We start from the raw sequence: 24,826 nt of genomic DNA on the forward strand, positions 1-24,826 counted from the left end.
AGGGTGGTGAGGCACTGGAACAGGTTGCCCAGAGAGGGTGTGGATGCCCCATCCCTAGGGCCCAGGCTGGATGGGGCTTTGAGCAACCCGGTCTAGTGGAGAGTGTCCCTGCCCATGGCAGGGGCATTGGAACTAGATGATCTTTAAGGTCCCTTCCAACCCAAACCATTCTATGATTCCATGATTCTATGATTCTATTGGATCAATACTGTTAATGTATCCAGCTGAAGTTTGGTCTTTTATGTTGGATCTTTTGTCAGATGTACCCATAAATGTCACTAATTTTAAGATGCCAAAGGAAGCTAATAACCAGTTTGTATTGGACAACTCAAAGGCATTTTCTATGTCAGTCAGCTCCTTCAAAAATGCTAGGATAGTGGTATCCATGCTGGACCTCACCCTGTTCCTCTAAAGGTGGGCCTGTGAAACCAACAATAGTCATCAAACTCTAAGAGGCCTCTCAGGACCTTCTTTTCCTTCCCTGTATCTTCGGGAATCCAAATACAATGTAATAGTGGGATCTAGGTGTGATGCTCCCTTTAGGACTTAGAGAAATCATATAGCCATTGTTTCACTGATAGTTAAAAGGAGATGACTTACTAGTAACTGAACTTCAAAATGAGTTGTCCACATACACATTTATTATCCAAGCTCCTTTCTTTTCCCTCGAAATTCCTGTTTATTCATCGAATGATGAACTTTGTTAATATTTATTCACAAAAATATTGTTTAATCAATAAAAAAGTTGAGGTACAAAACTCCATCAGTCTGAACCTGTTACTGGAAAATAGAAGTTAATAAAATGATGATCTGAAGTTTTTCTGACTCCTTTGTAACCTGCGAGGTAGGCTTCTATATCTACCAATGCTGTACAAGTTCCTGCTGGTTCCTATATCTGGCCTTCTGCCTGTTCAGAGGCATAGAAAACTTGAGTTTTAATTAGCCACAGTACCCACTAGGGCATCCAGAGTGGCTGGCCACCCAGCAGCCTCAGTGAGTCACATGCCAGAAGCTGCCCCTGTTCATCTCAGAATGTCCTCTGCACTGGAAGATGGTACAGCATGGATTTAGCAGGCATAATCCTCTAGCATTTCAGGTGGGCAAACTCAGATGCAGTGCAGCTGCTCTGCTGAATACCCATCGCAGCAAAGGTGCATGCCTCTGTCATAGACCAAGGTGGCAGTGGTACCCTTGAGGGATATGGCTATTGCTGTGCAAAGGGATGCCTCCACAGGAAATACCCTGGGAATCAGTCTGGCTTGGGACACCAGAAGCAGCTCATCCTATCACATATGGTTGTTACTAATCAGTTCTCTTGTACAAAATGTAATCAAAAAGCCCCCTCAGAAAAATATCAATGGATGTAAACAGATAAAAATTCTACAGAGCAAAACAGACGTGTCACAATAGTTTCCATTTTTAACGCAAATTCCTTATCTGTGATATGCTATTTACTGTGTTGTTTCAGATGTAAAAGAAGATCCATTTAAAAAAACCCAAAACAATTGTAATAGAAAAAATAGTTTCTGCAGCCCATTTGAATGAACAAGCCCACTTTTTATGTTCATTCATAACTACCAGTTAGGCATGCCAGGTGATAAACTTACCTGCTCGTTTTAGTCATTTTAAAAATCCTTGAAATTTTTAGCAATTTTGAGAAATTACTTGTTTTGCTATATCAACTATGTGAATTTCTGTGAGCTGTAAATCTACATAGGTCATCTTTTAAACATATATTGCTTTAAGTGGTACAGCATTCTTGAACTCACTACTGAAATAATGCGAAAGCATGGGAAAGTCTCATTCTCTTGCTGAAAACAAAGTCTAAAGCTCCCTCTCTTTTCATTAGTGGCAATGACTCATGGGATGAGAAAACCTAGAGTGAGAGAAGGAGGGTGCCTTTTTTTAATGATCTTCTGGCGTTTTTCCTCTTCCCAAATTACCACAGTAGTACCATGACATAATGATATTGAGAACATGTCTCTACTAGAACATTCTGTGAGGTTACTTCTACAATACTTCCTTTTTCTTTCTGCCACTCCTTTCGTGGGGCGGGGGGGGGGCGGGGGGGGAATCACAATACACAAATAAAATTATTCCTATGTGGAAAATATAATTTATAAATTTAATTTAGATGTCTTGAAGAAAGAAGAATTCCTCATATCCTGTTTCCTTCATCCTACCTTCACCAGTAGCCTCTCTGAAGTCAAACTAGTACCCTTTGATGTGTCCTGCATCAAATCTTAACATCTTAAAAACTTACTCAACTCCACTGACATATACTTTGTCTGTATCTGTCCTTGCTTGGGGAGAGATGTATTTTCATTTTCCTCTCTCCTGCCATTCTGCATCACTGTGTGATATTCAGATTTCAGATGACAACTTACAAGATTGCTAAAAGCTCTCCTCTTAGTCCAATCTACTGTGTTTGTCACTGGAGATGAAGTTTGGGTGTACAGTTTCTGTAAGTCAATGAAGTTTTTCCTATATTCTTGTTTTGTTTCTCCTTTCCCCCGCCCCCAGTCATTTCTCTTCAGGGACATAGTTGTTTTATCATACATTTTCTTCCTCCCATCCCATCTTAAGACAGTGCCTTAAAGTTATGAAAATTGCATTGAAAGACTAATGCATTGCTGCGTACTCTCATTTTGCCAGCAACGCTGTTGAGAACATAGTTTCCATCACTCTTTTGCTTTCACCGTCAAAAGACACAAAAAAGAAATATGCATTCTTACAGCATCAACCCATACACTGATGTCTTGTTACTACATCACACTCGTGTACATGGCCGCCACATGGTTGCAGGTTATTTTGACTTTTTTGCGTCACTAAAGTTTTTTGCTCGCAACATAGCATTGCAAACCCGATATACAGCTCACAGTGACCTGTTCAGGTGCTTGTTTGGACACCCCCCACCCCCCACACACAGTTCAGTGTCAGAAAACTTGAGATGCATCCTTGGGCCCAGCAGAAGAATATGGTAGAGGGATAAAATAAATAATAGTAAAGAGATCTTTTTCAGAAATAATCTGAAAGGCAATATAGAAGAAAATATTTGGCAGGAGTGTGTTCCTATGTCAGGGTGAAGTGACCTTGTATGTAGCCTCTTTATTATCTTTTTTGGTAAGAGGTGAGTGCCTCAGTAGTCCACATAACATTGCCAATGTGTATCTTAAGTTTCTTTCTGAAAAAGTCTGAAAAATAACTAAGTAATCTAGAGAAAATCTTACAACATGATTAGTTTGGACATCTCTATGCACTTGGTTTTCCCGAAGTCAATATTAAAAATGGAAATCCTATGGATAATGTACATGCTATATTGTTGACATCATTGATTCTTTTTCACACATTTGGGTGTGTTTTTCTTATTTTTTAAACAAATGTGGATAAACCATGCAACTCTCAGATCACATGTCATCCAGATAAATTCCTCCTATACTGTGTTGTGAAAAAAATGTGCATTGCATAAAAGCTGATCCAGCAAATAAAGTTTAAACAGAAATATATACTTGAAGATTGTCATTAGCACTTTAGGAAATACATAGATGTATATACTTCTTTGAAGGAAGAGAATACTAACATCTTTAATAAAATATTAGTTGGACTTTTTTTTTATTGCCTATCACTTAGATTTAAAACAAAAAACTATTAGTAATATGTCTGATTTGCTTAATTGTCTCAAAACTAAGATTATAATACAAAAGCCTTCCTTTCATTATTGATGTTTGCTTAATTATTCCAATTTTTTTAAAGGCATATTATAAAATTGTTTTCATATCTACTCAAATAAACCTTCATGGTTCCTTAAATCCCCAGGCATATATCTGTTAAATCCTCTCACTGGTCACCTGTCCATATAAGAACATATTTGGGGGTGAGTTTCACAATGAAACTATATTATCATGCCATATAGTAATACACATCGCAAGTCAGACTGCATTTATTTATAAGCACTTTTTCAAAATAATTTTTCTTTTTTCTACACTGCATTTCCATTACATAGCACTCTCTCCATATTGTTCTTGCACAGTACATTTCAACCACTAATCCAATATAAGAAGATGCATTCAAAAATTAAGTATTGCACAATACGCAGTTTCCTTTGTTCAGAAAGATTGGACAGTTCCTTATGATTAACAAAGTACATGATTAAGTAGTGTTTTTATAAATACTAATTTATTTAATAAAAATACAAAAATATAAATATACATATATAAAAATATCATGATGAATCAACACACAGACATTCTTTAAATCAATAGATATGGCAGTAATATTAATCTTTTTTAAAGTATATTTTTGAGATTATGTTACAATGTGGGTGCACACTGTCCCAGCTAGTAGGAAAGATAATGCAAAGCAATTAAAAAAAATTAAGTTTCCATCTCACTATTAAAGGCACAAAAAGCCTTTTATTGTCTTTTCATTGTCAGTGAAAACCTTTCATCAGAGGTTTCTAGGCAGAGAGGGTGAATTATAGATTTTTAAAAATCTAAATCAATTGTATTCATTCACGTTGACTTATTGATTAAGCAAACCCTTACTAAGACAACATCTATTTTTTGTAAATTTTTTATTCCCAAGTAAGAGAGAGTAGGCCACTTTCTCTAGTAACATAGACATGAATTCCACTAACACTGACTAGGTCACAGATTACTTTCTCAATCTCGATCACTGTCCTCTCCACCATACATATCTGCTAGTTTTTTAAACCGAGGTCCCCAGTCACTGAGGTAATCATAGTCTTGGTTGCCCTCCGTGGTAAGTGATTCCAGGGAGCTGAGTGAATTTGCTATGGAATCATTTCCCTCGTAGGCGTATGTTGCTAGTGAATCATAAGGAGGGGCAGCTGGGTCTAAATCGTTTTCCTTTAACCTTCTGTGAATAAAATCTTGGACATCGATGTTTTCCCAAAGAGGTGCAGTCCGTCGTATCTGAAATATAGTTTCTGGGATAACATCTCTTCTCATCTTACTTTCCTCCCTTGCTTCTGGGTTTCTCAGTGTGCCAATGTCAAAAGCCTGGGTGTCTTCTTCCCCACCTCCTTCATCATTATAGGTCACAATATTGTCCCGAACATCATCCTTTGAGATGATCAAAGGTTCTTTCTTCCTTTGTCTCTTGAGAGCCGTAAACAAGACAACTAATACTGAAAGGAAATAAATGATGAATGAAGAAATGGATAGTTAGAAATTAAATATTTTGCATTATCTGTTGAACTGGAAAAGTTTTAAGGCTGGAATGGGATTTTTAGTAGGACAATAGTGATAAAAACTATCTCCAAGTTGAAGTTAAGAAGGAAAAATATTAATGATTTTATAGCAGTCAAAGACTTATGGTTTTTTAAACCTATGGGAGCAATGATTGAAATATTATATATTTGAAATAGATCTACAGTTAATCTGAAGTTGAAGATCAGGCAGTCTTAAAATATATCATCTTACTATGGTTTGATTTTGATTTTAGTTTTGTGAAATATTGCCTTCTTGGAAGTCACTAAGGGTGATTTCACCAAATGTAGGTGACTCTCCTAGGCAAAAGTAATTCACACTCTGGAAAGCTAGTGATTTAGGTATTCCTAAATGCCTAATTCGCTTTTGCAAACGGGATCTACGGGTCCTTATGAAAAGAAGAACCTGAAGACCTTCAGCTATCAATATTATTGACAAACTATTTTTGGCTTCAATGACTGCAAGAACTGAAATCTAATCTTTGCTACTAAATGTTTCTTTTTAAAAACATGATCCTCCTAGTTTAAGGAATATTAGTTGAATAACTTTCTTTTGAAGGGGTAAGGATTGACACAAAAGTGAACCGCTACAGAGGGAGATGAAAAACTGGTTAGATTTCTAAATACATTCTGGTGTCTAAATGCTATTGATTTCAGTAGGAATTCAATGCTTAAATGTGTTTAAAAATCCGACCTTAGCTCCAGCAGCTGGAGTAAATAGGAGGGGCCAGCAAAACCATCTGTCAATGAGGCATAAGAGTGGTTGCTGACCACTTTTGTTGAGGCTTAGGAGCAAAGTTTTTACTCTGAGTGACTTAAATATTGGTGAATAAAAGGGAACACTGGACATGCTGCGGGTAGGGAGAGGGGCACTGAGATCTTCCACATGCCATGGTACAATGCTATGAATGTAAAGGCTGTTTTGTTCTGTTTGTGGTTTTGTATCTGTACAGGAGCCATTCTTTTCAAGTTTTCCTAATGCTAGACAAGTAATAGCCCACTTAAGTAAGTCCAAGAACTTCATATACAAGAGTAGGGCAGATCACTAAAAGGTTATTATGAAGTGTCTTTCACAGCCAGGTATTTACTACGTCTCCCTTAGTTTGGGCACAATGATACCAGTCTACTATCCTAACACACTACATCTTGCTGAACAATTAAATAAGGTGCCAAGAACCACACCAGCTGTGGACCAACAATTATGTTTAGACGCTCTTCAGTCTTATGCTACTCTGGCTTCGGCTATGTCGCACTAAGTAGAGCAGGGTTCCTGACCCTGGGGCCAAGAGACGAAAAGTGGTCACGCTTGTTTTGCACAGCACTGGTCCCTGAGCCTGTTCTGAGTCTCATGTGCTATCGCTGTGGTCCTAAGGCACACTTTGATTTTTGTTTTTAGTTCAATGTTTCTGTATTAAAGTATTGCAACCGATCAGTGATGTTTTCATAGTGAACGAGTAAGGTCATGTGTTTCATGGCATATATTTCATGCTCTATGTTGGGGCATAAGGATGGCTTTGAAGGTGCGGAGCCTGTTGACATGGTGTTAAGAACTATGCAAGGTGGAGAGCCAGATCCGGCAGAGTTTGAACAATAATTGTCTGCTGCAAGTGGTGCCCTGTAAGTTCTGCTGTTCAGGCTATGCCTGGGCAATGTCCTTGGAATCCAAGATGGCTCGTGCTGAAACCAGGCCAGTGGCGATGCTTGAACCTAAGCACTGGACAATCAGTTTTTCAGAGTTCAAGTACCCTCCCTTCCCTATGCCCAACAGTATAGATACAGTTCCTACGTATTGCCCCTCTCCTAACAACCTCTGTGGTCCTCTCAGTATTTACTTGAGGTAGCTTGAACCCAGTCTAAAATCTGATAAAATACTGATCTCCCTAGAAATATGTAAACTGACATCTGTAAGCTTGTCACTGACCCCTTGGCAAGCTGTGTTTGCTAGAACACGGAGAAAGGGAAAGAAGTTTTCCACAGAGATTGACTGGAAAGTACAGATGTTGGCACTTTTAAGGAGGCACTTCTCTGTTATGCAAAACATGCAAGTTGCAATTTTGATGTTCTTGACACCAGATTATGAGCTAACATTTATTCTTGTTCCTTCATATATCACCTCATCTTTCTAATGCTTCTGCTCTCCTACCACCCATCTAATTTCTGTGCTCACACTTTATTTAATCAGCTGCTCTTGCTACCGCTTGCAAGCAATTGAACATTTCTTTTCTATGCTTTTGAGCTAAATATTTCCTGAGTATAAAAATTACAAATCATTCATGATTAAATAGCTAGTATAACTGATGATTTTTTAATCACTGAGAAACTTATCACTCAGCTTCAGGAGTATGATTTTAAAGCCCTGCGTCCAAATGAAAATCTGTTTATAACATAAAACATTACTCAAATGAGCAAGATATCTAAAACTGACCCTAGATTTTCAAGTTTATTTCATCTAAATAACATTGATAGTATCATTCCTTTTGCACATTCTTCTGAACAGAAATGATGACAAACAGCCCATAGTAGTTCCCTCTCCCACACTAGTAGCTCATTTGCCATCTTAGAAAACAGTAGTTAAAAAAAAATAAAAAAAGTAAGACCACATCAGGTATGAAATATTGTTCTGCAGAGACATGTGAATAAGGGGTTGAAGAATATCAGTGGTCTAGAAGTGACCCAGACCTTTGCCTAGTCAATTAAACATCTCATCACAGGTACTTGCCTAGCAGGATGATGATGCAGAGGAGAATGGCCACCAGTGCCCCCGTGCTGAGGCCAGCAGGGAGGAGCAAGGCCTCCGCATTGCAGGACTGCATGTTGCCCCGGCTGTCGCAGGCACACACTCGAATGGTTAGCGTGCCAGTGCTGCTCTGGATTGGGTAGTCGTTGTCAAATATTATGATTGGCAGGAGATAGGTACTCATCTTACTACGGCTGTATCCATTTCTTCTAGTCATAATTCCTGCTGTGTTATCTAGAATGGAGAAGCAGAATAAATAAATGTTGCTCGATGAAGTTTTATGTGGTATGGGGGTGGGGAGGGGATGGTGCCAGTCAGAAGTTACCTTTGTTGTCTACAATGGAGAAGTTTGGATGAACAGCAAATTCTGGCACCAACTCAAAGAAAAATTTGTGTCCTCGAGGAGGCTCATCTTTGTCAACTGCGCTCACAGTCTGTATCAGCTATAAAGAAAATAGTATTTCATGCTATTTTAGAAATACTGTGTTTGAAATAAGGTCTCTGCTTTTCATGTCCAGTAAAAATCCAACAAATCTCTACCTGAAGACACAAAGTCATGTCCTAAGCCTAATGTCCCCCACATAAACACAGGAGAGGTTATAGTAAGCTAATTGTTGTTTTATTGTTTAAACACATAATGGAGGATGAAAAAGGGGCCAGTTCTCACTGCAAGACAGCCACATGCTTTGATTTGTACTCAATATTTTGCAGTGGTGCAGAAACAGTTGCCCTTCTGAATAAGCCATAAACCTCCTGTGGCCTCATGTAGCAATGACACAGTGTAGCGTGTAAACCAGTTGTTAAGTGGATCTAATTCCCAGACCACCTCATCTGCTCCTGGCGATAAATTGGAGTACTGCACTGGCAGGATGCTCAGTTCTCTTGAGGTAATAAAAAGAGATGCTTTACTCCCTCCTAAATTGAAACCTCCGGCTGTGGAGCTTTATAGCTGCCCTAACAAGGCCACTCAAGCCCAGCTGGGAAGGGGTGATAACAGTGCCAGCATAGGGTCAGAGTAGAGTAGACCTAAAAAGAGGCGTCAGCAGTACCTGTGGATTGCATAGGCGTTACATGTGCAAATACGTGTACTCACGTATATTTAGACAGACATATACACTAGCAATTTGGCTCTTTTTCTATCTATCTACTGCTAGACTGATAGAGACTAAGGAAATCAGCTGCAGAACTGAGGAAGGAAAAGCTACCTGGGAATAGCTGTGGTTTGTGAAATGAGTTAACACCACGCCGGGTTGCACGAGTCATGGTAACCCCAGTAAGCCATATGGATGGCTGCTACGTCCTTTGCCCTCCCTAGCAGGTATCGCACTGCAGAGCGACCCATACTCCACCTTGGCTTGCACGGATGCATTTGAGTTCAATCACAAGATGAGGAAGCTTGGTGGCATGAGAATGGGAGTAGGCTTCAACTGAGGATGCTGCAGCTCAGCAAGTTTCTACAGCACCTAAACTTAAAGGCAGAAAGAGCTCAGCAGACTTGTTTCTTTCAAAGCCATGAGAGATCCAATGCCTGTCTTGAGGTTTTCAAGTGTTTCCAGTGTGTAGGGTGTCCTGAAATCCCACAGACATCAAAGCCACTTGCTATCAAAGACTTACTTTGCTGCTTGCTTTTCTGATATTTCCAGGGAAAGTACAGCATGACTTCTTCAAGAAATACAGTAACTGACAAGTAACACTAATACAATTTTTAATCTTTGCAGCAATCAAATAAGGAATAGCTTTTTCTTATGTATTTTCTCTGAACATCAGCTTGAGTGGGACTTGAGCGCACAATTAAATTTTGGAGGGTATTTAACATGTCTTAGGATGGAACACTGTATTAGACAAACATAATTATAGGGTTACCATAAATACTAAAGTGTTTTTCTTACTGTATCGTTCAGAAACCTGCTGCTGCTAGTCCTATACTGCACAATGAGTATTTGGCCCATTTTTTTCTAGTTAATTTTGGGATACTTTTATTACAGCTAATAATATTAAATCGTTATAAGAAAAAAACAGTAGAGAAGGTCTGAGTTTGGCTCATTCACTTCCTAGCAGCTCCTTCTAAAACAACCATGAGATTATTTTTTTTAACATTTTCTTTTTATTTTTGAGGCATATTGAGGAACTTGAAAGGTAACTTGTGAACATCAGCCTTGTACAAAATGATATGACTCTGCTGAAAGCAGGATTATACAGTTTTTCTAAGTGCGATTAGAATAATAACTACATATTAAGGTCTCCACATATTTTTATTTATTTATTTATTTATTTTTAAGTTTTAGCTGTTCCCCAAGATTAACCAAATCCCTGTTTATGGCAAAGTAGCCTGTTCAATATGTTGCCAAGTCTCTCATTATGCCAACATTTTTCCAATGTCCCATTGCTTTTCTCTTTGCTATAATCTGCCTCTGAGTGTGACGATACAGAGAGCAAGACCAGGATGGCACTTAATTTTAGTTCTGCATTGCTTAATGCAAACCCATAATATTGCTACCAAAAAAAAATTTTTCTTCTGACAGCACTAAAATACCAAATTGAAATGAGAAAATTTTCCTCTCATATTTTTACAAGTTTGAAAAGACAGAAAAAGTGTAAAAGTACCAGGGAGAAGAGAGAGAATTAGAATAAGTGATAATATTTGTGCAATTACTTGCTGAAAAACTCAAGGAGAAAATATCCTGATATAATAGCTACCAGAAATTGCAGTTGAGTATCTTGGGGCTTTTTGAGATGTAATCAGTGGGATGTTTGTAGGATCTGGATTTGATTCCCTTCATGTGTAAATCACATGGAGTAGGACAATTGTGCCAGGCATAGAGGAACCTAATTACATTGAAAAACTTATTGTCGAGGGTAAGGCTGAAAAAAAGAAAAAAAACCCAACCCACCCAGAACTTATTACCTGCTCTAACTGTTGGCTGCATAAATTGAGAACCAGCTGTTCTTCCACCAGGAAAGATGGGAGAATAAAAGAACAATGAAAACGAATGATTGCAGGTGAATGTTTTCAAATGATGAATAGGTGAAAGGAAATTAGAAATGTTATCTAATTAAGGGTTTGGGTTTTTTTTTCAGTTATACAGCTGTAAATAAAAGAGAATTATGTTAATGATAATCACTGCAGAAATGGGAGAGAGGTGGCTATTTTTAAGTATCACAGTTATATGAAAAAAATTAGTACTGTTTCGTGTATATTTTGTAATTTCATGTTGGAAATGTATTCTTCTGTTTTGAAGTAGTTATGGGCATTGACTTATAATCACTCTTCACCAGGAGTTCAGAGAAAGATCTCTGACACTGTAAGATTTATGAGGGAAGAGTTATTTCAAGAAAATGACTTTTACTCAAATATGTTTCAAGCATATCAAGCTTAGAGAAGATAAAAAGCATTCACATTTTTTTCTTTCACCCTTAGTTTGCCATGCAAATGAATACAATCTGGAAAATACAGCATTATTGTCATTATTTTGAGGGCTGCATGTGTATGTGCACTTCTGTGTGTTTAAAGAAACAGTCTCGTACTCTTGAGTGGATCTTATTGGGTAAATTTAATTTCTTAGGGGTTACTTGTCTTTGAGGGTACTGAAAATTTAAACTTAGGCATTGAGATAGTTTTCTCTTTTACACTCAGGACAAAGTGCTTGCAGCAGCTTGACAATGCAAGATGAGTTATAAATGAGGAATTATTCCCACTGGAAAAATTTCTTGAAGAATTACTTTCATGATGAAGCCAGAGATTCTGTTAAAGGGTTTGGACCTATTTTCCATTGGCATATTTTTTCAAATGTAGAAATGGATCAATTATAATACTGTTTTGTGGTTGGGTTTTTTTTCCTCCTGGATACTGTATTTTTAAGGCCATGACTTACACCACAGTCAAAACTGTGATTATAGTTTATATTCAGGCTATTTTACAGCTATTCATACTCATCTCTGAAAAAGTGATTGGGGATGAATAGACTGCCTAGTATCAGATTCCTGACATATATCTGGTACATCCTTAGATGTAACCTGCTCTCCAGTTTTCTTTAAGCTCTTTTAAAGACAGTAAAAGCTAGGTGGGGGCATTCTGAAATCACAAGGGTCCCTGTGCACTTCAGAGCATGCCCTTACTGTTCCTGAGGCTGCATTTGTGGACATGGAGAGCTGCACAAGTAGGAGATTTGGATCATGGACTCAGCCTTGGGGCTGCCTTTAAAAGGAATATAGGAACCATTAAAGCAAATGTTAAGCTAGTAGTGCATCTTTAACAGTATAGAGGTCAGTGCCAGCTAGCCACTTTTTAGATGGACTTTTCAACCTGTGCTGGCTTGGCATGTCATGCGAATAAACCACAGCTGCACATTGGCTCCAGGGTACACACTTTAAAAATGCAGCAACATACTTCAGACAGATTCTTGAAAGGTTCATTGAAGAAAGCTGAACAAGATGAGGTCTATGGGTGGACAGATGTAATATATTTTCAGGTTAAAAATTTCTATTAGTAAAACAAAATTTGACACAAAAATTGAGTCTGCAATGGAATCCGCTGCTGCTTCTTTTCAAACAAGCTGCATATTGGCGGTTACTATCGTATTTTTAAACTTTTTTTTCAAAATTCCTTCTTTTAAAATTCACTATAAACATGACAGTGAAAAATAATGTCACTTTCACTGGAATTTAAAGATGGTCTGCTGTTGTAGACAGCGCCTTTGTGAAGTTTTGAAAGAATGTAATTGTCATATAGCATGAAAATTGTAGTTCCAGTCTCAGAGAAATAAGACCACTGGAGACAGACATTGTTAAGCTAGAGATAGAGTAACAGCTGTTGAATTTTGTTGTTTCTTGTTTGCAATTATAGATATGCAGAGGAGTAGGCCTTCAATCCACTTGAATCATTTGGGGTTTTGTTCTTCTTATGCTTTTAGTTAAACCTGGATATTGTACAACAGAGAAATTTCTCAAATGTCATTTACCTACTTTCAGCTGCTTCTGAGATAAGACTTAAAAAATATCATTAGGCATTTGAGAAAGGAATGTTTGGACACTTTACTGTTTGTTTTTGTCTGACACTTTTTTCAGAAGTGGTATAGGAGAAAACAGAACAAATCCTAGATCTTGGAGCACTGGCTTTGTCATTCTTGAAATTTATTAAACTTATTTTATGCTGCAAATATCTCTCAAGGAATCTGGAAAGATCTCACCATTTTGCCTGCAATAAACTATGAAAAAACATGTGGGCGAGACTGCACTTTTGACAATCATCAGAACATAGCAGTGTGCAAATGCTATGGGGGAATGGTGGAATAGCAGCTTTGTGTTTCTCCTGTTCTTTCTTTCTCTTGCCCCTTTTCCTGCCTGTACGATCTGGTAGGGCAAATCATTAACTACTCTTGAAGGTATTAAGAACATAGCACAGTGTAAGCGGATAGGATGAAGATTTTCTAGAAGATTTCAAAGTGGCTACATTTCTCTAGGAGTAAAGTAATAATATAGTCCAAGTGTCCCCACATAGAAATGTTTCAAAATCAATCCAGCTGCCAGTGGATGCCCATCTGGTCATTCTGCGGCTTGAGCGGTCACACACGTTCAGGCACAGTTCCAGCCTGTACACCTGTACGGCGCTAGCCGCAGAAAGCGGCCTCCATCACGTGTGTGTAAGCTTGAACACACCTTTGATCTTGACGCTTTATGTCTTAAGAAATGTTCTAATGTGCCTGCCACTTAACAAAGCCTCACGTTTGGTAATGCAAATCAGTTTCGTTTTCAAGTCTTGGCTCTGTTCCACAAATGTGTTGGCAGTTTTAAAGCAGGACTGAATGCTTATCAGAAGTTGGAAAATTCTCCCTTGAACTCTAATTCTTACTTCAAAAGAGAGACAGACTGTTAGCATGGGTCTCTCACTGAATTAAGCCAATAGGCGTCTACCTAGAAAAGGCTGCTACAATGTATAAACAACTCGTGACTGATAATTAGCGGTGGCCACATGAAAAATGTGATCTCTGTCTGCTCCATCTAAAAAAGGGAGAGTGAGTATGGAGACTAATGAAAGGAAAAATCTGCCGGCTTTCTGAAAGAGGAAACAAACTCTCTGTTCTGATGTCTGAGAGCCCCTGAACGGCAGGAAAGAATACAGCATCAGTGCAAAAAAAGCCACCTAGGTTATTTTCTTAAATATTATTATTGATGGGTGTTGAAATTAGCTAAATTATTACTAGCAAATTGTTCAGTTAAATCAGTCTCCTTTTCAAGTAAATCTTCCTGGTTTCCATGGAGAGGACTCATCCTCTAATCCAGCTAAAAAGACCCAATTAATTCCCGTGACAAGGGCATGAGAGAACTTGTACCAGAGCCTTCCCCACAACAGTCCCTGGGGCTCTAGCACGCCATCAAAGGATTAGGGATTTCTAAATTTTGCGAGAGGAAGGCTGCGTCATACTTTTCTTTATCCCATGTATTAGCTGGTGAAATGGGACTCGCATGGTGACAAATCTGTTCCAGCCTAATGAATGTAATTGTTTATGCACCTCTAGTGATAATATTTCTTCCCAGTCATACCACTGTGGTTTGGAGACAGAAGAGTGGCAAGAGAGGAGGAGAGATTCTGTAGGGTTTTCTTTCCTGTGACCATCCTAAGGCTATCTGAAAAACACAATGAATGCAGCCCCTAATATCTGCTGATGTTGAGAATGAGTATTGTCACTTGGCAGCAGAGAGGAATATGTGATCATTCTGACTGCTTCCTGATGCACCTGAGATTTAGAGAGCGGTGTGATTAGTAGCTGGGTCCAATTAACAAAAAAACAAATTTAAAAATTAACTAAATGTATTTATTTTCTCAGTCTGGCTCTCCTGCTATGGGCACCAGATGTAGAAGCACTGCTGTGAAGTGTCAAGAAGCAGTAATGATTCTAATACGACAGCTGCTTTAGGGGGTCTCTAAAATAAGGTGGAGTAGTACTAAATGAATACAACATGATTCTGTATCTTTATTGTATTATAGGAGGACTGCTAAACATGAACAATACAGGCTATCTGGAACTTGGCCAAAATGTTCAAGTTTGTATCTCTATATTCATTGCTATTTTTAGGCACCAAAATAAAAGTAGTCTCATGTGCTGAAAGTAATCTGTTTTCTGAAATACTAAGTCAGCTATATGTAAATGTCCAGATGTGAAGTCAGATGTCTGTCTTGAGGAACCCAACTGTTAATAAATAGAAGAACGGTCTGGATTTCTCATTCTTCTGCGGATGCACTTGATGCACACTGTCTTTCTAGTATTTTTGAGGATTTTTCCAATTAGGGATAATAATTCCTGGAATTACATTGGTATGCTAGATATGAGGTCTGAATAACAATATGCCTATCTTATGGGCCTCTGTCATCTCTGGTGTTAGAAAAAACCCAGAATTTACGAGAAAGGTAAATGCAATTTTATACATTAATGGATATTTCATCAAGTATGCTAGACTAGATGGAAACTGGGTTAAGGAAACTGACAAGCAGTATGCTGGGATTGAACTTGGCTCAAATATATGACAAAATGTGTTTGCTGGTTGATGAAATTGCACACGATTAATTTCAATGACATCTTCGTTTGTAAGCTTTGGAACCTTTCTTTGTGTTATGCAATTGAAGTACATGACTCACTTTTCTATCAGTCATTATACTAAGATTTTAAGGTTTGTCTCAGTTTCATCTTATGCAAAGAGATTTCGTTGCACAGACAGAATTTAGGTCATATGCCAGCTGATTGAAAATAACGGCTAGAATAATCTGAATGTATTCCACCTGGAAAAGCAGCTTATAAATCATAAAACAAAACTATGAAGGTACAATAGCCAGAAGTTTAGGGATTTTTTGCTCATTCTATAAGGCTTGAACTGTATTCTTATGTGACAATTTATGTCACTGGTTAAGACATAATGTTCTGATCATAAACCTCATTTGTTTTGAAAGGCGCTCCTTGTTCATTTTTCTGATATCATGATTCCTTCCACTGTTTTAATTTAATTCATCACTGCCTTTGATATGCATATTCCTCTATTTATGTCATTTGCATCAAAAATAGTAAGGCTTTCCTGTAAAAAGAATTAAAATAATGGTCAAGCACTTCTTCAAAGCCAAGTGATTTCACTCAAAATATCCTCTGTCTTTCTAACCCACTTACTTACCTAAATTCCATTATTAGGTGAAATGAATGAAAAATAAGTAGAATTTAACACAAACTTCAGCAATCCACTGTATCCTCTTTTTCTCCCTTTTTTGGTCTCTTTATTTTTTTTTAATCTGTTAAACGATTCATAAAACATCATTTGAATTGCAACTGGTAAATTGCGTGTTCTTACTCTGTCTAGAGTTCTGCAGGACCTGAAATTCTAGACTCATCTCAGGTAACGTCTGTGCTACTTTCAGTGCAGTCCCCATGACTATGTTAAATACAACACTGGGTAGCGACCAAGGTAAAACACGAGCATGCTTCCTGATGCGTATCCATATCCCACAGTCCTGTAAAGACTTTGAGTGTTGTATGGTCACTGTGCTCTAAGGACAAACAAAATATCCTATATTCTGATCCTTTCCAAATATTTCTGTGAAGTCAGCCAGTATTAGTCGGATGATGGCAACATAAAACTAGTGAGACACAAGGACAGACCTAAGATGAGTTTAGGGCTCCATCCTTGCCTCTTTCCATCAGAGCAGGAACCCACTCAGATTTGTGCTAGAGAAAATAATGATCGCAAGTTTTGTCTTCCACTCAGAGATGCATCAGTCTATAGAAAAGGCTCATGCATGGACTTAGGCCCATGCTTGAAAGACAATCTGGAAGTACCTGTTCTGCTATTAAATCCAGTTCTTTAGTAAATACTTTCAGAATTAAAAATCAGCAAAACTTATATTTTTTTCACATGATTTAAAACTGAAAGGCTGACTGGCATTAGCATAAATAGATGTTGGTTGTAGTGGCAATAATATTAAGAGATTTCTGTAATATCTTGCCTCTGAGTTCTGTTGGTATGCCTTCTTTCTCAGTTCCCAGTCATCACTTTATTTTCTCTACAAATCTTGTTTTTTTCTTTCTAGATTATTACAGAATTGCTCAGATGATAGTTCAGAAAGAGATATACATGAGCTTTCACCAAATTCAACTCAACTCCAAATTCAAATTTAACTTACTTGCATTATCTTTTATTTTTGTAAAAGTTTATTTTTCATATCTCCTTTACTGAAGCATAATAAAAGATTTTCCTGCTTTGTGTACTTGAAGGGGTGGTTACTTTACCTCAGCTTTGAAAAAAATCTAGAAAGAAATGGAATTATCAAATAGTATAAAGGGTCTTGTAGCATTATGCATAACTAGTTCTGAAAAAATATTTTCTGATATTAGGAACGAAAAACCACCTGAAAGTATGATTTTGTATTATATATGTTATTATACTAGGGTAAAATCTTGCATCTTTTACCTCCTTAAATCTTTTTTGAATCAACTAGTAGTTTCTGTAGAAGGCAGGGATTAAAGAGGTTGTTGGTTTACAGTTGTTGAAATTAAGATACATTGAAGTCTTCATGACGGTATTCCAGAATAGTTTCATTACAAGTTTTTCAGTAACATAAGTATTTTTTTTACCTGTCCTGCTTTTGCATTTTCACAAACAAATGTCTCATAGTATTTGGCAAATTCTGGTGCATGATCATTTATGTCTAAAATCCGGATGAAGACAGATATCTGGCTACTTTGTTTAGGATTATCTGAAACAAGAAAATTATTTATATTACAATGCAAAGATTTACAGTCTACGACTATGAAAGGACCTGAAATTATCTAATATACATTAGATATGTTCATTTATCTTGATTATCTTAAAGCTGTATTTCATTTTCTACTGACATACATTCCATATGCATAAAAGCCGTATTTATATTTGAAACAAATTGTTCTATTATGGTATACGTATTTTGAAATAACAGAAAGTATATTTAAATTGATTTGCATTAAAAACAGGTCACTGAGTTGTTATTGACTTGTATTCCATACATCAGTGCAGTAAATGTTTCACTGCAAAAGCTGTTTCCTGAGGTCGATCTGTCAAGAACATTTACTTGTTCAAATCAGTAAAGCAGTTAAACAGCGTCAGTCACCACCAACAACACATAAAAAACCCCAACAACCCAAAGTTGTCCTTTCTCTCCAAAATGTAAAAACAAAACAAAAAAAGAGAGATAGGTAGATGTTATCATCAACTGGTCTTCACAAACTTGACCTGCAAGGTCAAGCTATTGCTGGAGATGAATCTCGCAGTACACATACTGAAAATGGAGACCATATTTGACCAAACAATGAAAAAGCATTTATGAGGAAAAGCTATCAGTCTTTCTGAAAATGGGGATATAATTCATCTTTCCCTATTACCTGACTCCCACACTGTTAAGCACATAGACTCCTGAGGAATCTATAGGGAGAATGAAAGAAGGGAGAAAAGTTGTTTCCTAAAATTGGTGTCTCTGCGTCCTCTTTGATCACTGTTATCAGTTGGCTGGAAAGAAAAGGCAAGCACGAGACATCCAGATCTAAAAGGGTCCAACAGAACAGTAAAGAACCCAGGCGAAAGACTTAGGGCCAGTGTTTGCTTCAGAAATGGAAGGGAAAGAACTTCCTCTAGTCTTAGCTTCAAATGAAGCCATTTCCTGGGATAAGATAAAGCAGTTGAGGTAAAGCATAATTTCTTCCCCTGTTTACAGCGGTCATTCTGACAACATGTTATTTGTCCATCCTGGACAGCTTTTTTCCCAAGGATTCTCCTAAAGACGTAGCTTAGGATAAAGCCAGTGCATCACACCTGCACCAAATTATTTGCTGGGAATTCTCAGAGAACCAGTTAACCTGCCTAATATATACTGTACGTGGTTTCATTGAGCCTGAGAATTCCAAATTATCTTTTCATAAACAGGCAAAGATAATCCTAAAGTAGTAAATTGAACTTTTAGATGTGCATTTAAAGATACTCTGTCTATTGATAATATCTGAATAAGGGCAAAACTAATGAAACAAGATAATTCATAGATGCTGTAAAATTTCAGACTTTTCTCAGTTCTAATGTTCTTCCAAGATAAATGATCTCCAACTTACTGATTTCAGTTGCTATGACAGTGATATTGTGCCAGGGAGTTTCTTCCCGGTCAAGTGGCTTTGAGATGAATAAGGATCCATTTCCTGAATAGATGTTGAATATTCTGTCAAGGTCAGTGTGTCGATCCACAGAGTATCTGTCAAGATAGAGTACAACTGAGCATCACTATTTCCTGTTACAGTCTCTACTTTAGCTCACAGCCGCCTCTAAATTTTAACTGTGGTTAATCAAGAACATTTTCTTTACAATTAACCTAAGCTTTCCTGTAGCTGCCTGAGGAGTGCAGCATGTTGCAAATACTGAAAAACAATTTTTTTAATACTAGTGAGCGGGATGAAGAGCAAACTGTTTATGTGGGCAGTTTGTTAGACTGATATTCAAAATTGCATTTTTAGCTTATAAAGTGAATGCTGGAATAACAACTAAAAATGAACATTCTTAGATTTTTTTTTTTCAAATTAATTGTTTCTTTGACAACTCATAGGACACACGTTGCAGATATAATTAAGTATCAATTTATAACAAGATATTTTTGAGATGTCACAAGGACCATCAAAATCACAAAAAAAATCTTTGGATTAGTTGTTGTTTACAATGAAAGTTCTTAAAATTTTATTTTATAACACTTGCTTTTGCTTTGTTCTTTCCCAACAAAGAAAAACTTGTTTTACAAGTGTTTTTTAATTGGTCTACTAGTTGCCAGTCACTATCAGGTTAAATTGAGATTTTTATGCATAGATCACTTAAAAATTTTTTATTTTCTTTCTCCTTTCCCACCTCCTACCCCAGACTTTACTGCTGCAGGCCACAACAGGCTTGTTCAGAAATGCAGAAATCAGTTTTCCTAATCATGGTAAATACACAAATTTCAGTGCTGTGTTTGTTACTGCAGATTATAATAGCACATGTCTAACAATTACAACAATTTCAAAGCCCTGAACTCTTACTTCTAATGTTATGACTTTCTCACAGTCATTCTTCTTTAATATAATGTGATCATTATAACAGTTAGGCTATGGAACATGGTAGACAGTGTTATGTCTAGGAGATTATAAAGGTAGAGAAGGCTGACTGCTATCAACCAGCAGGGAGTGTAGAAACACATCATTTTGAGTATTTTACGTAAGTTTGCCATTGGAAACAAGCATAATCTGATGAACAATTTTGTGAAAGTTCTAGAACACGATGCCAGTTAAATGCTGATCTCTCCTTTTGTTTTACCTGGTGGCTATAGACTGTCCTTCAGAAACATACTCTGCGCTGTTAACTGTTTGCCTTCATAGGCTCCCATAGATATTTCTCCGCTTGATGCTTTTCAGTAGCCCCTATGGCCTTAATTACTTAAGTGGTCCCCTATTACATTGCACTCTAACTACACTTTGTGCATGAGACTTGACCCACATTTAAAGCATTTATATTGTGTAATGGCTTACTTTATTGCGTTCTTTGTTATATCCGGATCGTGGGCTACAACCTGCCCAATAATGCTTCCTTCCTTGGCATCTTCATCTACCTCTATTAAATACCAGGGTCTGCTGAACACTGGAGGTTCATCTATGTCTTCCACAGAAATTTTGACCAAAGCTGTGTCTTTGAATGGCCCCAGCTGAAGAAAACGAGGATCAGGATGAGTGTTGGTTGCTTCCACTCTTAAGGTGTATAACATCTTGTTTTCAAAATCCAGATGCTGGGGAGCAAATAATAATAATGATAATAAAGAAAACTGTGTCACTTTGCAAGAAATGTGAGTCAGGTTTATAATGCTGAATTAGAAGTGTACGCATTTTTAGGAGCAAAAGCTCTAAAACTTAATGCATCTTGGAGAAGATGGAGTATATTAGGGCCTGTTCTAGGTATAAGAAAAATAAGGAGTATTGTAGGGCAGCAAGGCAATTATGATCCCTCTGCCTACTACTTGGTCAGATTCCTGGAAAACCAGGAGGGGTCAATCTATAGAAAATAGAAGAAGTAAGCAACATGGAAGTTGGACTCAACCCACAAGTAGGAGTTGCTAAAGGTCTCATTTGTCTCACCTCATTGGTAGAAACAATAACAGTTATCCCAGTTCTTAAATGCTCTCTGTCCCATTCCCTTACTCCTACTCCACCACCATCTACCCTTGACTATTTTTGCATCACGAGCAACCCAGACCTGTCCCTCGCCTCTACGTTCCAGAATGAGAAGAAAAGCGATGAAGTCTGATTTCCAATCTATGTGACATTTATATTATGCATATCCATACATGCATATGTATATATACATTCATATGTGCACACATATATATGCATGCACATACATAAATATATGTATATTTCCAAATATATGTATATAGATCTATATTTTTTTTATATATATACGTAGACAGCACTTAGTTGTTACTGATGTCTTCAATAAGAATAGAACTGCAAACAATGTTCACAGTTTAACAGTCTGAACACTAAAAAAGCAACCAGTACATCTGTCAGAGATGGTATTTTGGATTAAATTTCTGCCCATGTCTTTGCTTTTTGGACTTCCATTGACATAATATGTAACAACTTAAATTTCACCAAGATTAGACTTACACCAAGACAGGTTTTAGGTACTGGAGATACCTGACCGTTGGACAGATTAGAGCGGGACAGTTTAGCCTTGGAGGTGTAAGTTCATCAAACTTCAGGTGAGCCTCCAACCCTTGTGAGCCTCACTCCAGCATTCAGCTGACAAACCCCACTGTGAACTGAACCCCTCCAGGTTTTCACAGCCCTAATTCAAAAGTACTGTGTGTGAGAGTATATATATTGAACAGACAGCAGCCACTGAAATATTGCTTTATGTGAAGTGACATGCCAGTAAATTTCCCTTGAGACTTGAAAATAACAGATATCTGCTGAAGAAAGAGAACAAAACTAATACAACAACTCCTTGGCAGCCTGACCCCTTGTGAGATATACCCTCCCTTCCCCTGGAAAAAGAAAAAAAAACATAACACCTGGAGAGCTAAGTACATATAAAAGAGAGGGAGAAAAAAGAAACCTTTTTGACAGTTATAATCCCTTCCTGTGTGTCCTTGTCAGTGATGATATCAAACATGTCTGATCCATCCCCATTGGAGATGCTATACTCAATCTCTGCATTTTCACCCACATCGGGGTCATTGGCTTTAATTCTGCCAAGAGGAGTCCCAGGCGGTGCAGACTCATGAGAGCTGAACTGGTAGGTGCCTGGAAGAGCGAAATCAAGCATTTATTATTTTGAGAAGCTTTGTTCTTCTGAATAATAAACATCTTCATTTTCACCTGGGTGTTTTAAGTAACTTGAAGTTTGAAACACTTTAAGAAAAATGCTGTTAGTCATCATACTAAACTTTAAAACAGAGTTGATTGACAAACTGTCACAAGAATTTCAAGTGATTCTTCAAAGCCATTTAGTGCTGTGCTTTTAATAGGTTTTTTGTTTGGTTGGTTTTTTTGTTTTTGTTCTTCAGCTATAAGGAACAGAGAAGCTCAATAATAAGGCACCAGTTCTAACCTTGATTATTTAACAGTATATGTATATATTTTTCGAGTTTTCTAGATATGTTCCCAGATATATTTAGAAGTAGTAGGGGATTTTGTTTTGTTTTGTTTTGTCAATGCACAAGAGTTGTAAAAACCAGTGTGGATTTTGGAAAGAGACTAAAATAAAATAGGCTTTTTTTCTTAATTCTTTTGAAAAATATATTCAAGATTTGTAGGTGTTCTGTGTGAAAGTAATTCATTCATCCATTAGTGGTAATACATACTAAAGAGTCATGGCAAAGAGCATTTGGATACATGTTCATGTTAATTGCTATAGTTAATTGAAATGCAGATACATTCAGATTTTCTTTAATTTACTCTGCACATACTTTTTGTGCTCTTTCAAATGGTTGGTTTCATTTAATGTTTTTATAATCAGGGTTTGCTAGAAAGAATTCTGATTACACATGAAAAGTGAATTTATATGTATTTTCTGACAGCATTTGCAATAAAAATCTAATAATAAAGACATGCTGTTGCAGAAAATGTACTAATCAAATGGTTTTCTTGACCAGTCAGAACTAGACAATGAAGACCTTTCATCACTAGCAAGACAGAAATATTTCTAAATCAGTATTTTCAGTTATTTGCTACCAAGAAAATGTAAAACAGATTCTGATATATTCAACATTTTACATGTGACACTCCAGAATGTGATGTTTCTTTTGATGTGTTTTCTCATGTAAATTACACAGATTCACAGAATCACAGAATGGTAGGGGGTGGAAGGGACCTCTGGAGATCATCTAGTCCAACCCCCCTGGTAAAGCAGGATCACCTAGAGCAGGTTGCACAGGATGGTGTCCAGTGCATTTTGAGTATCTCCAGAGAAGAAGACTCCACAACCTCTCTGGGCAGCCTGTCCCAGGGCTTGGTCACCCTCACAGTGAAGAAGTTTTTCCTCACACTCAGGCGGAACTTCCTGGGTTCCTGTTTGTGCCGGTTGCCTCTTGTCCTGTTGCTGAGCACTGCTGAAAAGAGTCTGGCCCCTTCCTTTTGACACCTGCCCTTTAGATATTTATAAGCATTGATGAGATTCCCCTCTCAGTCTTCTCCAGCCTAAACAGACCCAGCTCTCTCAGCCTTTCCTCATACGAGAGATGCCTCGGTCTCCTCATCATCCTCGTAGCCCTCCGCTGGACTCTCTCCAGTAGTTCCCTGTTTTTCTTGAACTGGGGAGCCCAGAACTGGACACAGAACTCCAGATGTGGCCTCACCAGGGCAGAGTAGAGGGGGAGGATAACTTCTCTCAACAACCTGCTGGCCACGCTCTTCTCAATGCCCCCCAGGATACCATTGGCCTTCTTGGCCACAAGGGCACATTGCTTGCTCATGGAGAGCTTGCTGTCCACCAAGACTCCTAAGTCATTTAATATTATATTAATATTAATTAATATTAATTTACTGAGTGAAGTAGTAGCATTGGAAAAATACCTTAAGAGTCTGGACCTGACAAAATTAGCACCTGATTAAATGCACAATCTTTTTTTGAAGGGTGCAATAAGAACCTGCATAAATTGTATTGACTTGTACGGTCAAAGATCTTTCTTGCAATTAGCCTCTTTCCTATGTTTACATGTCCTTTCCTTTCTTTTAAGACACTTAAAGGGTCCTGAAGGTTCCTTTTAAGTACAAGGACTAAACCAAATGTCTGAGTGTTGAATGAGTTTCTATCCCCAATTGTACAGACTAAGTACAAAAGAGTGTCACTGCAAATACCTTATATTTATATAGATGTGTAACAAAATGGAAGCTAATGCTTGATGCTAAATTGTATTTGCTGTTACAAATTCAAGGTTGCAAGTGAAAACTCAGCAGTAAATTGTTTGGCTGCAATCCGCACAGACTAAAATGCATGTTATTCCCTTAAACCAGGCTGAAAATGGGACAAAAGTTAGGATTCCTGGCAGCTAACTGTAAGTTTGAAGGCTTGCTCAAAGTCAAGGGCCTGGCAGGTGAGCCAGAAATACTGTAAGAACGGATTTAATCATAGTACTTATGACTTCTTCCAGAATAAATAACTCCCTTGATTGCTTTTGCATCTAAAAGCATTCCTTATTTTTGCGGTGCTGTGTGAGTGCTATGCATTTTCGGCATGCGAGATGGCTAATTTGGTTTAGAGTACAACTGAATTCAAAATGTGTAAGATTTTCATTATAGTGCCATTTAAATTCAGTTTAAGCCTATGTCTTTTAACTGTCCAGGATT

General features: G+C 37.5%; 1 protein-coding gene across 1 annotated transcript in view; it reads right to left on the minus strand.

The window, feature by feature from the left end:
• Positions 1-4,180: 4,180 nt before the first annotated feature.
• The window catches only part of CDH9 (cadherin 9), a 106,101-nt gene continuing 85,455 nt past the window's right edge, over positions 4,181-24,826 (minus strand). The window contains exons 6-12 of the mRNA XM_075744855.1: positions 22,095-22,282; positions 20,513-20,766; positions 19,079-19,215; positions 17,579-17,700; positions 8,293-8,410; positions 7,950-8,201; positions 4,181-5,149 (exon numbers count right to left, since the gene is read on the minus strand). Of these exons, the coding sequence (XP_075600970.1) occupies positions 4,662-5,149; positions 7,950-8,201; positions 8,293-8,410; positions 17,579-17,700; positions 19,079-19,215; positions 20,513-20,766; positions 22,095-22,282 (1,559 nt within the window). The 3' untranslated portion in view covers positions 4,181-4,661. The remainder of the gene's footprint in view (positions 5,150-7,949; positions 8,202-8,292; positions 8,411-17,578; positions 17,701-19,078; positions 19,216-20,512; positions 20,767-22,094; positions 22,283-24,826) is intronic.

The sequence above is a fragment of the Balearica regulorum genome, chromosome 2 (genome assembly GCF_011004875.1).
Source record: "Balearica regulorum gibbericeps isolate bBalReg1 chromosome 2, bBalReg1.pri, whole genome shotgun sequence".
NCBI classification, from domain to species: Eukaryota; Metazoa; Chordata; class Aves; order Gruiformes; family Gruidae; genus Balearica; species Balearica regulorum.